At 40.2% G+C, this 12,305-nt stretch overlaps 1 protein-coding gene across 2 annotated transcripts; it reads right to left on the bottom strand.

Annotated features, from left to right (window-relative positions):
* Window positions 1-4: 4 nt before the first annotated feature.
* On the bottom strand, window positions 5-10,625 carry LOC134633686 (PDZ domain-containing protein 7-like). Of its 2 annotated transcripts, none has more exons than XM_063482644.1 (18): window positions 10,425-10,625; window positions 9,778-9,879; window positions 9,440-9,653; window positions 8,807-8,944; window positions 8,513-8,687; window positions 8,224-8,400; window positions 7,660-7,807; window positions 6,340-6,400; window positions 6,073-6,247; window positions 5,755-5,978; window positions 5,506-5,670; window positions 4,455-4,570; window positions 3,447-3,538; window positions 3,185-3,276; window positions 2,873-2,944; window positions 1,842-2,456; window positions 1,083-1,183; window positions 5-792 (listed from the first exon to the last, which is right to left on the bottom strand). In XM_063482644.1, exons 3-18 carry the CDS (start codon window positions 9,600-9,602, stop codon window positions 649-651), a joined length of 2,658 nt encoding a protein of 885 aa, XP_063338714.1. In that variant the 5' UTR covers window positions 9,603-9,653; window positions 9,778-9,879; window positions 10,425-10,625; the 3' UTR covers window positions 5-648. The 2 variants fall into 2 exon arrangements, with proteins under 2 accessions (XP_063338714.1, XP_063338715.1); XM_063482645.1 differs by having other exon boundaries at window positions 9,778-9,873.
* Window positions 10,626-12,305: the final 1,680 nt, after the last annotated feature.

Below are 12,305 nucleotides of genomic sequence, written 5' to 3'. Positions count from 1 at the left end.
GCTGTGTCAGTTTGTATTTATTACACCAGGTCTTTCCTTCATGTACAGATGTATTTTCTCCCATTTTTAATTCTCTGTTTACATTTAATATTTTCTGGTGTAACTTTTCAGAAATCCTTCTTGCTAGCTGCTGTCCACAGGAATATTGTGAATGGTCCATGTCTGCCCTCTTCAGGTAGAAAATTGAATTTAAAGCCACCTTAACATGGATTCTTATTAATATTCAGTCCACGGGGGCTTTCAAAGGCACTCAAGTTTGAAGTTTGCCATCCTGCACAGTTTAAAATGCAGGAGCATAACCTACAGTTATCCATCTTTGAGAATGTTATGCACTAATGGATATTGGTCAAACAAGTTAAAAATGTTCTGGACGGGCACTGGCTCCGGGGTTGTGAAAAAGTGAGAGATTTCATTTGTACACAAACAACTTTGTTTGTTCATTTTCTCTTAAATATTATCTGCAGCTTTGTTTCAGTTCAGAAAGTTTCTGTGTCCTTATTCCCAAATTTAACTTGAATGGCAAAAAATGCATACCAGACCTCAGCAGTGTGTGTGCTGGTAAAAGTTTACCTGTGTCCAAGTTAAATTCCAGAGGCTGCTTATCACTGGATATATTTTCTAAATCCACAAAAGCAACTCAGAGTCCTTTCAAAGATCTTTGGGGACTTTGACAACAAACTCCATGGGGTCTTTGGCCTTATTGCTGAAGGCTTTTCGGATTATGTCAACGGCATGCTGATGGGTGACCCCTTGTAGGGAAACGGCATCCACAGACACCAATTCAAATCCAGCCTGGGAAACAGAGGGAGATCCAGTCAGACACTGTGACAGAACAAATGCACTGAACTATATACACTCATTGGCAACTTCATTAGGTACATCTATTCAACTGCTTGCTTGCAAATATCTAATCAGCTGATCACATGGCAGCAACTTAGTGCAAACCTAGAAATGAATGGGCTTCAGCAGCAGAAACCGACACAACGTGCTACTCCTGTTAGCTAAGAGCAGGAAACTGAAGCTTCAACTGCAATCACTAAAATTGGACAACAGAAGATTTCTGTTTGGTACTGTCATGTTACCTTGAGAACTTCACAGGTGGAGGCAGCTCCTCCAGGAAAGATCTTCTCAATCTTCACCACCGGCTGAACCTTTGACTCCATCCCACCAGATATACTGATACCTGCAGCATCACAGCAGCACAAGTCAGAGGTGTACTTGGAGGCATGCATAAACAATGTCATATTTAATCTAAATATAGGAAGTAAATACAAAAATGTATATCATACAGTTAGTATTTTCCAGTGTTTTAGTGCGTGTTCACAGGATCAATCAATTCCATGCATACTGTTGCAACACAATGCGTTCTTGCAGCACGGCATTATGTTTTGAGAGCCAGGGTATCGAGGGGCAGGCTCCTAATTTGCATAATGGCTAGGCTACCACATGAAAATCAAGCATGTCAGCTTGTTTCCAGCCTCAGATTTTTTTTTTTTTAGAAACACATTTCACTGGATTATTTTTCTGATATGTGATAAAATTTGCAGTTGAAATGATTTTTAATTTTCACTTTGATATGTGAGAGCAGATTGCACGCGTTGTTTGTCCAATTGTTTTTAAATGGCTGAAGGAGAAGGAGAGCACTTTTCATTTATTTACTGTCACTTTGTAATAGCCAGTACACCAAGCGTCTCTTGCTCGGAAGCATTACTAAAGAAAGACCTTCCATTATTCCGTAATTAGTCGCATGAAAGTTTATAATGGCTCAGTTTAACTTGGTTTGGGAAACTAGGTACAAAGTTATTCTGAATGTGAGAGTGGCATCAAATAAAGTTACTTACCCAGAGACTGTCTGGTCTTGGAGATGCTGACAGTTCGGAGCTCATACTCCTGTTTGGAGTCGCTGCCATTGATCATGTCCTCAGAAGAAGCCTGATGACCGTTCACCTGTTCACTCCCCAGTTTCTGATTTGAACCAAACACCTGCGACAATAAAGGCCGACTCCTGCGAGCAGCGCTCTGCAGCGTAAACACGGCTTCTTTACTCCTGTCCCCACTTTTCTCCTTTTTGCCTTTAGAGTGACTGTTTCTTAACGGTGGCCGTCCCCGTTCTAAGTTCGTATCTCCCTTATCTGAAGCAGAGTGCAGCGACACCTCATCAAAGTGGACAGAACGAATTGTGCCGATCTCCGTCTGGAGAGGAGGCCTGGAGTTGGTGCTGCGGGCCAGCAGCCAGTTGGGGAGCACTGGGCTGGCAGCTGGAGGTCTGAGGTCTCTGGACTCTGTGTTGTATCCATCCACCGGTATGTCCAGCAGAGGTGTGAAGGACCTGGAGGTGTGGAGCCTGTCTTTGGACACACGGGGCCCAGTCAAGCTGAGCTTCTCCAGCTCCTCCAGCAGGTGGCTCTCCTTCTCCACCTCCTCAGCACTGTGGAGCTCAAAGCCTCCCCGGTAATCTGGAAGGTGAACAAATGTTGTTACAGGAACTATTTTCAAGTTCGATGCACGTTTACTTCAGGCTGAGGTTTGAAAATGTTTCACAGTTGAATGGAAAGTATGGAAGCCCATTTAACCCCCCCCCAAAGATCTCAAACCTTTTCAATCAAACATAAGAGGTTATACAATAGTGCCAACAAACTCTGTTTTACTTTTCCAAAATAAAAATCACATTCTTCAACACATTGGTCCTTTCATCCCTCCTTGAGTGGATTTATGTCTCACCAAGGGGCTCGCCCTACAGTTTGAGAACCAAATATGCTTAAAGAAAAAAAAGAAATTTGTCCTTAGAAAAGCTAGACCAAGAAAAGGCCAGTGTTTATCCAAGATAATAAATCAAAAAACATAGTTAAGATATGGCAGTGGAGGTGCTGACCTGGGATGGGAGTGATGAGGCGCCGTTTTGGTGTTCGACCAGAAATGGGAGAGCGAAGAGGAGGAGTCCGGACTACAATGGAAAGATGAGACAAATGCAACTTTACAGAAAGGCGGTAAAAGGTGATAAGACAAAGAGTAAAATAATCATATTTTACAGGACAGAGAATTTCTGGGTCTACTGAGGTCCTACTAAGCAGTGGTAAGTTAAAGCAAATTTTTGGGATAACTGAAAAGATATGGTTTGTAATATCAGAAAACAACTGACTTTGATGGTGCTCGAATACCATGATCAGATAATTCTCATACACACCTGAGCGATACTTGAGGATATCGTAGGCCTCGGCTTCAATGGCAGTCACCATGTTATTGAATACACTCAGATCAGAAGGAGGAAGCAGCATTCTGAGACACGTGGATGAACAAAAAACACGCTGAGTCATTGTTCTTACATCTTTAATTAGTCTTCAGCGGCTCAATGAGCAACGTTTGGATTTCAGTTTGAGATGGTTATCCTGAAAAATCCTTCAGCCTCTCTGGAAACATTTCCAACACCATTGTTTCCCTGTCCTTACCTCACTTCTCTAAGCAGCAGCAGCTTTTCAGGGCGGTCCAGCACAACCAGCAGATGACGTATCAGATTTTCCACTGAACAATCTGCTACGTACTGAGAGAGTAAATACATTTAGTAAGCATTTAGCAGCTATAGTTTTATTACTTCCTTACATTTACAAGTGGACACTGAAACAAACTGTCCAAATGGGCCAGTCTCACATCCAGGGCGTCAAAGCTGCTGGCTTGGGAAGGTGTCCTTTAGCATCTTTGCCCTGACACACCAACTTATGACATCAGTGAGACAGTACTTCACAATTATCCTGTGATTTTACACCATGCATGGTTAATGTTGCGAACTGGCCTGTTCTCATGCCAATGAAAAATCCCTAAACAATAAAGTGCTCTTTTCTCCTGCCTGCTAAACCTAAGACTACTGCTACAGCTACGCTAACACATTGCAGGTCTCTAAAACAGGACTGTTACCTCTCATCAGCCAAAGCATAAATGCACCTTGGCTTCACTTACTAATCACTGTGTAGAAATGTTCCAATATCACAAACACAAAGTAATTGTACATACAAATTTACCACTGGATTAAAGACACCTGCACACCAGCCTATTTTGTTCTTACCAACATGCGTATGTCAATGAATCAGAAACACAGTAAAATTGCCACGCCCACAATTCACAATATATGGAAAAATTAACTGAAACTATCATGTCTGAGGAGGACTGTGAAGAAGATCCAGTTTTCCTAAGTTTTTCTGTGGAATGGATGACAGTAAAAGACGGCCTGACCTTCATCATGTGTACACTCATGATCTAAGGTAGTTTGAAATTTAGTTGGTGAAAACAAACAAATTCAGCTATGAAAATATTAATGAATCCTGGGTTTTTTTGTTAAAACATTGCTACACATTTTTAATGGCATTGACAAAAAGTAGTTTATTACTCCCTTGGATTAGGACACTACAGAGGTCAACACACAAACACTGAGTATGCCTACAGAGTTTAAGTCAGCGCCCTACCCTTCTGCACGTCTTCATTACAGCAGCCACTTCCTCCTCAGTCAGCAGCCTGCGGGCCATGTCCTCCACCACTCCAAGCATCTCTGAATTTGGCATCTCACCAGCCCGTCCTCCATCTAAAAACATTGCAGAGTGGAATCAATCTTGAGTATGTGTCTAAATCAGGCAACCACCAAAGACTTCAATCTGGCCCACTGGATGGTACCGGGAAATGTAAAGGGGGATTAAACTTAGTACTTCTTAACTGTATTTTCATACGTTTCATTACTTTTCTTGCTGATAAAGACCTCCCCCATGACAATTCACCATACACCAAAGTAATTAGCTAATAAATAAACAATTAGATAACTGAAAAGTTCCTGTTTTTTCCACTATCCAGTGATTTTTTCAGTTTGTCTGTTTGCTAGCAGGATTACTCAAAAAGAATAAAGTGAGGTGTGTTTGGAAATTATACTAGAGGTGGTGCTTGATCCAACAAAGTGATCTAGGAAAAAACAATTCTTTCTGTGACAAATTGAAACATCTTTCACATAATTTCTTCAAAAACACACTTGAAACTAAAATAAGAAAAATTGGAAGCTATCTTGATGTTCTAAAGCAGTGGTGTTCAAACCCAAGCCTCAAGAGCCAGTGTCCTGCAGGTTTTAGATGTGTCCTTGATCCATCACAGCTGATTCAAATGGTTAAATTACCTCCTCAACATGTCTTGAATTTCTCCAGAGGCCTGGTAATGAACTAATCATTTGATTCAGGTGCGTAGACCCAGGGTAAGATCTAAAACCTGTAGGACACCGGCCCTCGAGTCCTAGAGTTGGCCAAGTCTGTTCTAAAGGAAACATCACAAACAAATTTGAATCTATGGACTTAAATCATGTGCGATATGAAGAAATTTTCGACCTTGACAGATATATGCCGTCTATTTGGTTCATGTTATTTCTCGTTTGCTGTTTTAATTCCAGAAGATGTTTCAACATCTTTGCTGGCCGCACATCTCATTTTCTGTTTAATATAACGTGAATGTCACTGTAGGAATGAAAAGCAAGGCAGCTACCTTTCCCAGCCTTGTCTTTGGACGGGGACTTTGAACGCCCCCTTGAAGTGTCTCTCTTCCGTCCACCCTTGAAAAGCAAGTTAACGAAGGTCTTCGAGCGCTGCAGGGTGCTCTTCTCCTCGGGGTCCTTTCCTTTCTGCTTCTTCTCTTTTTTCTGCTTTATCTCTATGGTGGGGTAGTAACAGAAGGTTATTTACTGTACTGTTTAACCATTTAATTTTGATATATTTCACTCTGATTCACTTTCACCTGACACAGTCACTTGGCTCTGTGACCTGGTGATGGGTCGACTTGGCCTGCTAAGAGCCAGCAGCACGGCTGTTTTGGGAGACAATTTCTTCCCTTTGCTCTCCTCTCCACGAATCACTGTGTCTTTGAGCAGAGTGGTCGGTCCCAGGCTGCGAGTGGTGTCTGTCCCAGATCTCAGAGGTAGATCTGTCTGAATGGCAGTCTCTGTCTGCTCTGACTCAGACCTGAACATAAGAACTATCAGCATCACACCTGGTGTGGTCTGCAGAAGAACTTTAGCTTGAGTGTTTCTAAAGGGGAAACAAACCAGACACAGACCTCTGGTCCTCGGTGGAGATGCACACATCCACCATGTCAGAACCAAATGGCAGGTTGGGCGGGAACATGACCTGCGACAGGCCGCTCAGAGAGCTCACTGGAGTCCCAGATGACAGAGAAGAGGCTGAAGAGGATTCTGAGCCCTGGGAGGAAGACTTCTGAGTACCATTGGCCACTAATAAAGAAAGATTAAAAGATTTAAAAGGATAAATTCACTCTGATATAAGCAGAACAGAAGAAAACTTTAGAAGAAAAAAACTTACATACATTTATTAAGCCATCTGTATTCTGCCACCATCTCCTTATAAGCAGGGTACCGTCCTGCTTCCTGTGAAGATAGGGTCACAGATATGCAAATAGATACAGTAGAGACAGTTAAAATTTTATGGGATCACTATATTTGATAAAGTGTAACCGGAGAACCACATGCCCAAAAACCTACATGAGGAACACGTTTCCTTTCCAGACCTTCTAGTAATCTTTGATAGTTGGGATGCTTTCTAACTGTAGGATCTGTTTAGGTTACCAAAGTAAAAGATCTCCCAAACAAAAAAGTTGCACAATACACCGGCTCTATGCTTTGATCAGCACCTGATCCCAGCTGCCTGGTGAATAATGCACACGGCCTGGCTATTTTTCACAGTGCGAAACCCAAGCTCCGACAAGTTAAGTGAGTGAGGAATATTATGACTGCATGCCAGCTGTCGGCTCTGCCACACTAACTGCTGCTATATCGACCACGTAGCCATGCGACTGGAGTAGTTTGTGTTTGAGAGAGAATTCAAGATGAAAGTCAGGTAAGAGGTCAGAAAGGTGATACATGTCGGATCATCTGAAAGAGGCTTTAATGAAAGGGCTGGCATGCTTTCCATAAAAAAGACCAACTGCAGAACACAACGAGGCATCTTTAGGTTGTTAAGATTTTATTTAGCAGCAAACATCCAACTGAGACAGCTTTACTTCTACTAACACAATGTCAGGGGTGTGGATACAGCTAGGCATATGGTTTATTGACATCTTTTAATCAAAAATATATGTCTCAAACAGACCATAACATAACTTTATAGCTACTTTAAGCCTGGGCTCAAAGAAACACACTGTGCTGTAGCTATGCACCTCTTTTCAGGTCAGCAACTTTCTGAAGCCTCAGTTTCCCAAATGAAGCCACTACGAAGCAGGATTTTCATGTTATCCAGGTAACTTCAGGGTTAACCCTGGGTTATCAGTACAATGATGGTGGTTCACTGCACCAGAGCAGGTTATGACCCACATTAGAGATCAACAGGTATAAAATCATCACTTTCCAATAAATTCCTGGAAGATCCCTCACGCAGCTGTGTGGAGAGTAAGAGGGTTTTAAGTTTTTTAATAGCCAGACCTCTGGTTGGGGAGATTTTACTTGAATACATCATTGTCAGTTTAAGACTTAGAATCACTGGCTTTGATGTGACAGTTAATATAATTTTATAATTATATTAACTGTTTGTGTACAAGATTAAAAACCAAAACATTTTCTAGAGGCTATGACGCTCTTTCATTTAACAAGCAATGTATTCTGCAATTTATGTCATACATCACCGCCCTCACCTTGATGGTCAGCATAACATGTGTGTGACTCTTCAGGACCTCAACAGCACTGCTGTGGCTGATGTCCTCAAAGCTCACTCCATTGGCAGCCAGGATCTGGTCCCCCATCTTAATTCCGTTTTGCTCAGCCAAGCCACCAGGATCCAATCTGCGACAATGAGACAAGCAAGGGCTTAAATGATGAACTGTGTCAGTATTTTGAAGCTCAAATACCAAATGCATATCAGCTGCTGTTTGGATTTGGAGCTGTTGGTTTAACAAAAAACAAGACACTGAAACATTCTGAGTAGTTCTACGTCATTACTTGTGCATTTTAGAAGAAAATGATCCTCAGATGAGTCAACATTAAAAAATAATTGTTTATTGCAGCGATATATTAGTGGCAGAGATTTTTTATTGACTAAATAAACAGAAAGATAAACATACAAAACATTACGCTATGAGAGGAGTGCATGTCAAAAGTTGGGCATTCAGGCATGCTTCAAACTTCCTTCTTCCCTTTTTAATTCCATTTAAATTTTATGAACATGCTTCTTTCTTTCTTTCTCTAGCAGGTGTACGTACTTGGAGACATAGATGCCCAGACCAAACTCCTGTCCCCCACGGATGTTGAAACCCAGGCAGTAGTCATCAGAGGTGGTGTAAAGGTGGACAATCCTTTGTAGGGCGCTGCCTGAGCTGGCCTCAGAAGGCGTCCGTCCACTCTCCTCCACCACCATACGCCTGTGAATCAGGTCCACCCTAAAAAAGTAACAGCACACCTCACTGCTGATCACCATGGGGAAAAAAATCTGACAGATTTTTAAAAATAATTTTTTGGGAATAAACATGAATAGGAATACTGCTTTATTACCAGGTAGTTTTCTCCTTGGAGTAGCGGATACCAGGGACTTTGCCAACACGTCTCACCACCATCCTTAGCCTGTTGTTGCCCGTCAGCACCTTCACAGCACTGCTCATGGTGATGCTCTCCAGGCTGATGCCATTCACCTCCACCAGTTTGTCACCTACGAGCAGGCCTGCTGCCTCTGCAAACAAGCACACAAACAAAATACTGTGAGTAACAAACAGAGCAAATGTTTATTCTGTGCACTCTCACATCTGTGGCTACATCTATTTATTTCCACAGAGACTAAATTAATCTTACCCGCTGCACTGTTGTCCTCTACCTTACTGACAAAGATGCTGAGGCCATGTTCTGAGCCTCCACGCACACTGAATCCGAGCTTGCCGTCCACACTCTTATCCACCGTGATTGTGTGGAGGTCCTCGCTATCATCACCACCTAAAGTATTTAAAGTCAAAAGTTGTTGCTGATTGTGGTGGATATTTCAAAGGGGCCAATTTTCAGAAATAAAATGTTTCATTCCAGGTCTGCTTTTATGTTTAAAAATGCTGCATTATCTCATTAAACATACTCTAATTAGCATAAATTAGCATATTGCATTACAAGATGCAGAAAAATCAAGACCTTTTTCTTTCTCTTAGTATAAAAGAAGACATGTTACAGAAGCATAATAGCCCCAAATATTAAAACTAATCTGTAGTGCCTGTGCATTTGTCCTCAGAATTTAAATATTGTGATTGTAAGCTTGAGTATAAAAGTGTTGTGGATTCATGTTGTGAGACTTATGCTTGGTTTAATGTATTGATAACAGAATGCTAAAACTATTTGTCCGCTCTCTATGACTAATTAATTAGAAGGAATCACTGTTTAGTCTACAGGAGACTGTGTATTACAAACTGCACTACACCAGCAACCAGCTTGACCGCTGCTTACCATCCACAGGAGAGTTGATGAGGATGACCCGACCCATTGGTGAGGAGGATCGGATTCCACGCCGGCGCTGCTCCTTCTTCCGTAAGAGGTTGCGCGTAGCTGTGTGTGACCCTTGGGTCCCTGGGGTCTTCTCTCTGCGGGATGGGTCTGACGACTGAGCCATGGAGGCTGGCGGGGTCTCCTTTCACACACTCTCAGCTCCACGCAGAGGACTCTACAGGAGCACAGAGCAGACGGATTGTCTTGTATTCCCTGCATGGTGATACTGCATTATACTCACATTTAAGAGAACTTCAAATCACTCATATGTGCAGTGGTGTAAACTGGATTTTACTCACTGAAGTTGGCTGTTTTCCCACATGATAACTGACTCTTTTGCTTCCTGGAGTCACACTCTGGTCCATTCCTGCCCATGTTGCATTGTTCTCACCTGTCTGAGTCTCAGAACCAAATCAATATTGGATGCATGAATGAAAACTTGTACATCATATGAATACACCATAATGCATTTGGATGTAAAAGAAACAAATAAACAAAAAACTGTCGAACATATGGAGCTACCAAATTCTTTCCAAATCAGCTCAGGAAAGGTTCACTCTTAGCTATTCTTGCTGCAGAAGGTGAGGTAAGAAATAGGATTTAACTGGTTTATTTAAGTCCTGTCTGACCCACTTAAGAGTCACGAAGTCACATGGTGCTGATGCCATGGTTACATGTCACTAAGAGTTACCATCTTGGGGTTCCCCCTGAGCGCCTCACTGAGCTTCAGGACCAAGGACAGCGACGCTAAATAACGTCAAAAGTTACGTCAAAAGGCCAAATTTAAGTTTAGCATATAAATATTCAAATGAGAAAACGTGTAATAAACTTGTTCTGCGTCTTAATTTAATCCAGCTTCTATAGTATCTAAAACGTCAGTGCTAAATTTGGATATTTTTTGCAATATGGTGTCTGAGAAAATAAAGACGCGTAAACAAATACCTACCACTCATTTCGTGCTCTGAACACCGCTGACTTCTTCTAACGTTTTCTGCTTAAGTGCAACCAGGCACTACGAAGCTTCCACTCTATCCTTTCTATTCACCCCATATTCTTTAAATAAAAACAACCAACTCTGCTGTTTCGTATACCTGAGTCTACGTTTGTGGGAAATGACTCAACGCACCTGGCCTGGACATTTCTGGCGTCAACAAAGCCCCGCCCCCACAATCCGTCCATTGGCTGGATTGTGTTGAATTGAGAGTGCTTTATTGGACGCATAACACGCCAATCAAATGACATTGCATAGCAGCCAAAATAGCCATACCTATCAAATAAAGGTAGAATAGAACTGCAAGTAAATCACACAAATAATAGTTGGATATATTAATTAAAAGGAAATTCTAATAAACTCAATCTACTGAAAGCACCATTTATATTTATTCTATATTTATTATATTTATTTTACTGTAACACTGTGGTTTAAGTTGGTTTTCAGGATCAGAATAACAGTAATGCAACCAGAAAAAACGAACTAAGTATGTGTGTCAGAGCTAAATTAATATTTATTATACATGTATTAATAATATATTGCTGGCTTTTAATTAAGGATTTCTCCATTACTACTCCCTGAGTAAGAATGCAGGCATTAATAACTTTTTTAAAATGTGAAAATACAATTTCTTATTGCCAAAACTGCAAACATTTCCATGAAATTTTAAAAGCTATGAACTAGAAATAACTTTTAACAGCTTGACATGTTATGAACAGCCTGTTTTCCTACTCCATATACAGTTTTCTACCACTGGAAGTTGAAGTGTATGGAGGCCCAGGAGTGACAAAATGAATGAATTAAATATGCCATTAAATAATTAATTGAATGTTTCATCAATTAATAAAAATATTAATTAATTCATTAAATACATATTTAAATAATTAATTCAGTGCCTATTCATTTAATTTAAAACAGTTAGTAAATTACTCATTTATTGATTTCAAATTTTATTTAATTAATGCCACATTTAATTAATTCATTATATATTTAATTAATTAACAATTGACACATGTAATTAATTAATTATATATTTATTTAATTAATTAATAATTCACACATTTAATTCATTATTTAATTAATAATTTATTTAATTCACTTTGGCAGTCCTGACCCTATCGCTGTGTTCTTAAATTAATGTTATCTGTCAAAGACAGGGGGCGGGGTTCCCTGCTTTAAGTACACACAGAAAAGAAGAGACAGTGGTACGGACAGCTAGTGTTTACTGGCAAAACATTCTTTAACACATTAATCCAGCAGAGTTTAATTAACAGTTTAAATGTGTAGCTATTGTTAGTTAAGTCAGCTAATGTTAGCAAGCTAACTTAATTGAATGTTAGATAGTCTTACCTGCACTAAGAATAAAATGTAAACACACTGTTATTAGTACTACCTTGATAAATTACCTTATAAATCTTGAAAGAATACAATTAAATTCCAAAACATGGTCAAATTTTTCTGATTCTCGAGATTCAAAAATGGCTAATGGTATGCCTCCCTGCCACTATTCAGTGTCAGCCTCATTAGTTATTGCCTCTCTGTTAATAGATTGTTTAAACACAGGAAACACGTTTATGTGAGCTTTTGTCTCACTCTGCATGTACATTGCATTTACAAATATTTTCGAAGTAAATACTGAATGGCAATGTTAAAGTAAATTACACTATTAAAATGTAATAGTTTATTTGCTTTGTGAATGACATCTTCATTGTCCACCAACCAGTACCTTGACAGTGCACCAGGGGTCCACATTTTGTCAATCACTGTTATAAAAACTAGAAATTTTGTTTAGCTAAATGTTTGTATTTTTGTCATCTGTTTAAATAAATGTATTTG

Source organism: Pelmatolapia mariae, linkage group LG8, assembly GCF_036321145.2.
Source record: "Pelmatolapia mariae isolate MD_Pm_ZW linkage group LG8, Pm_UMD_F_2, whole genome shotgun sequence".
Lineage (NCBI taxonomy): Eukaryota > Metazoa > Chordata > Actinopteri > Cichliformes > Cichlidae > Pelmatolapia > Pelmatolapia mariae.
Note: the sequence above shows the minus strand (reverse complement) of the source record. Positions and strands in the feature narration are given on the sequence as shown.

Excerpts from the sequence above, each read along its gene's own strand:
- LOC134633686 (XM_063482644.1), bottom strand. The coding sequence starts at position 9,602 with ATGGCTCAGTCGTCAGACCCATCCCGCAGAGAGAAGACCCCAGGGACC. Across the intron at positions 5,979-6,072 it reads ATCTCCACCGAGGACCAGAG|GTCTGAGTCAGAGCAGACAG; the intron begins GTCTGTGTCTGG and ends TCTTATGTTCAG. Across the intron at positions 3,539-4,454 it reads TAATGAAGACGTGCAGAAGG|TACGTAGCAGATTGTTCAGT; the intron begins GTAGGGCGCTGA and ends TTACTCTCTCAG.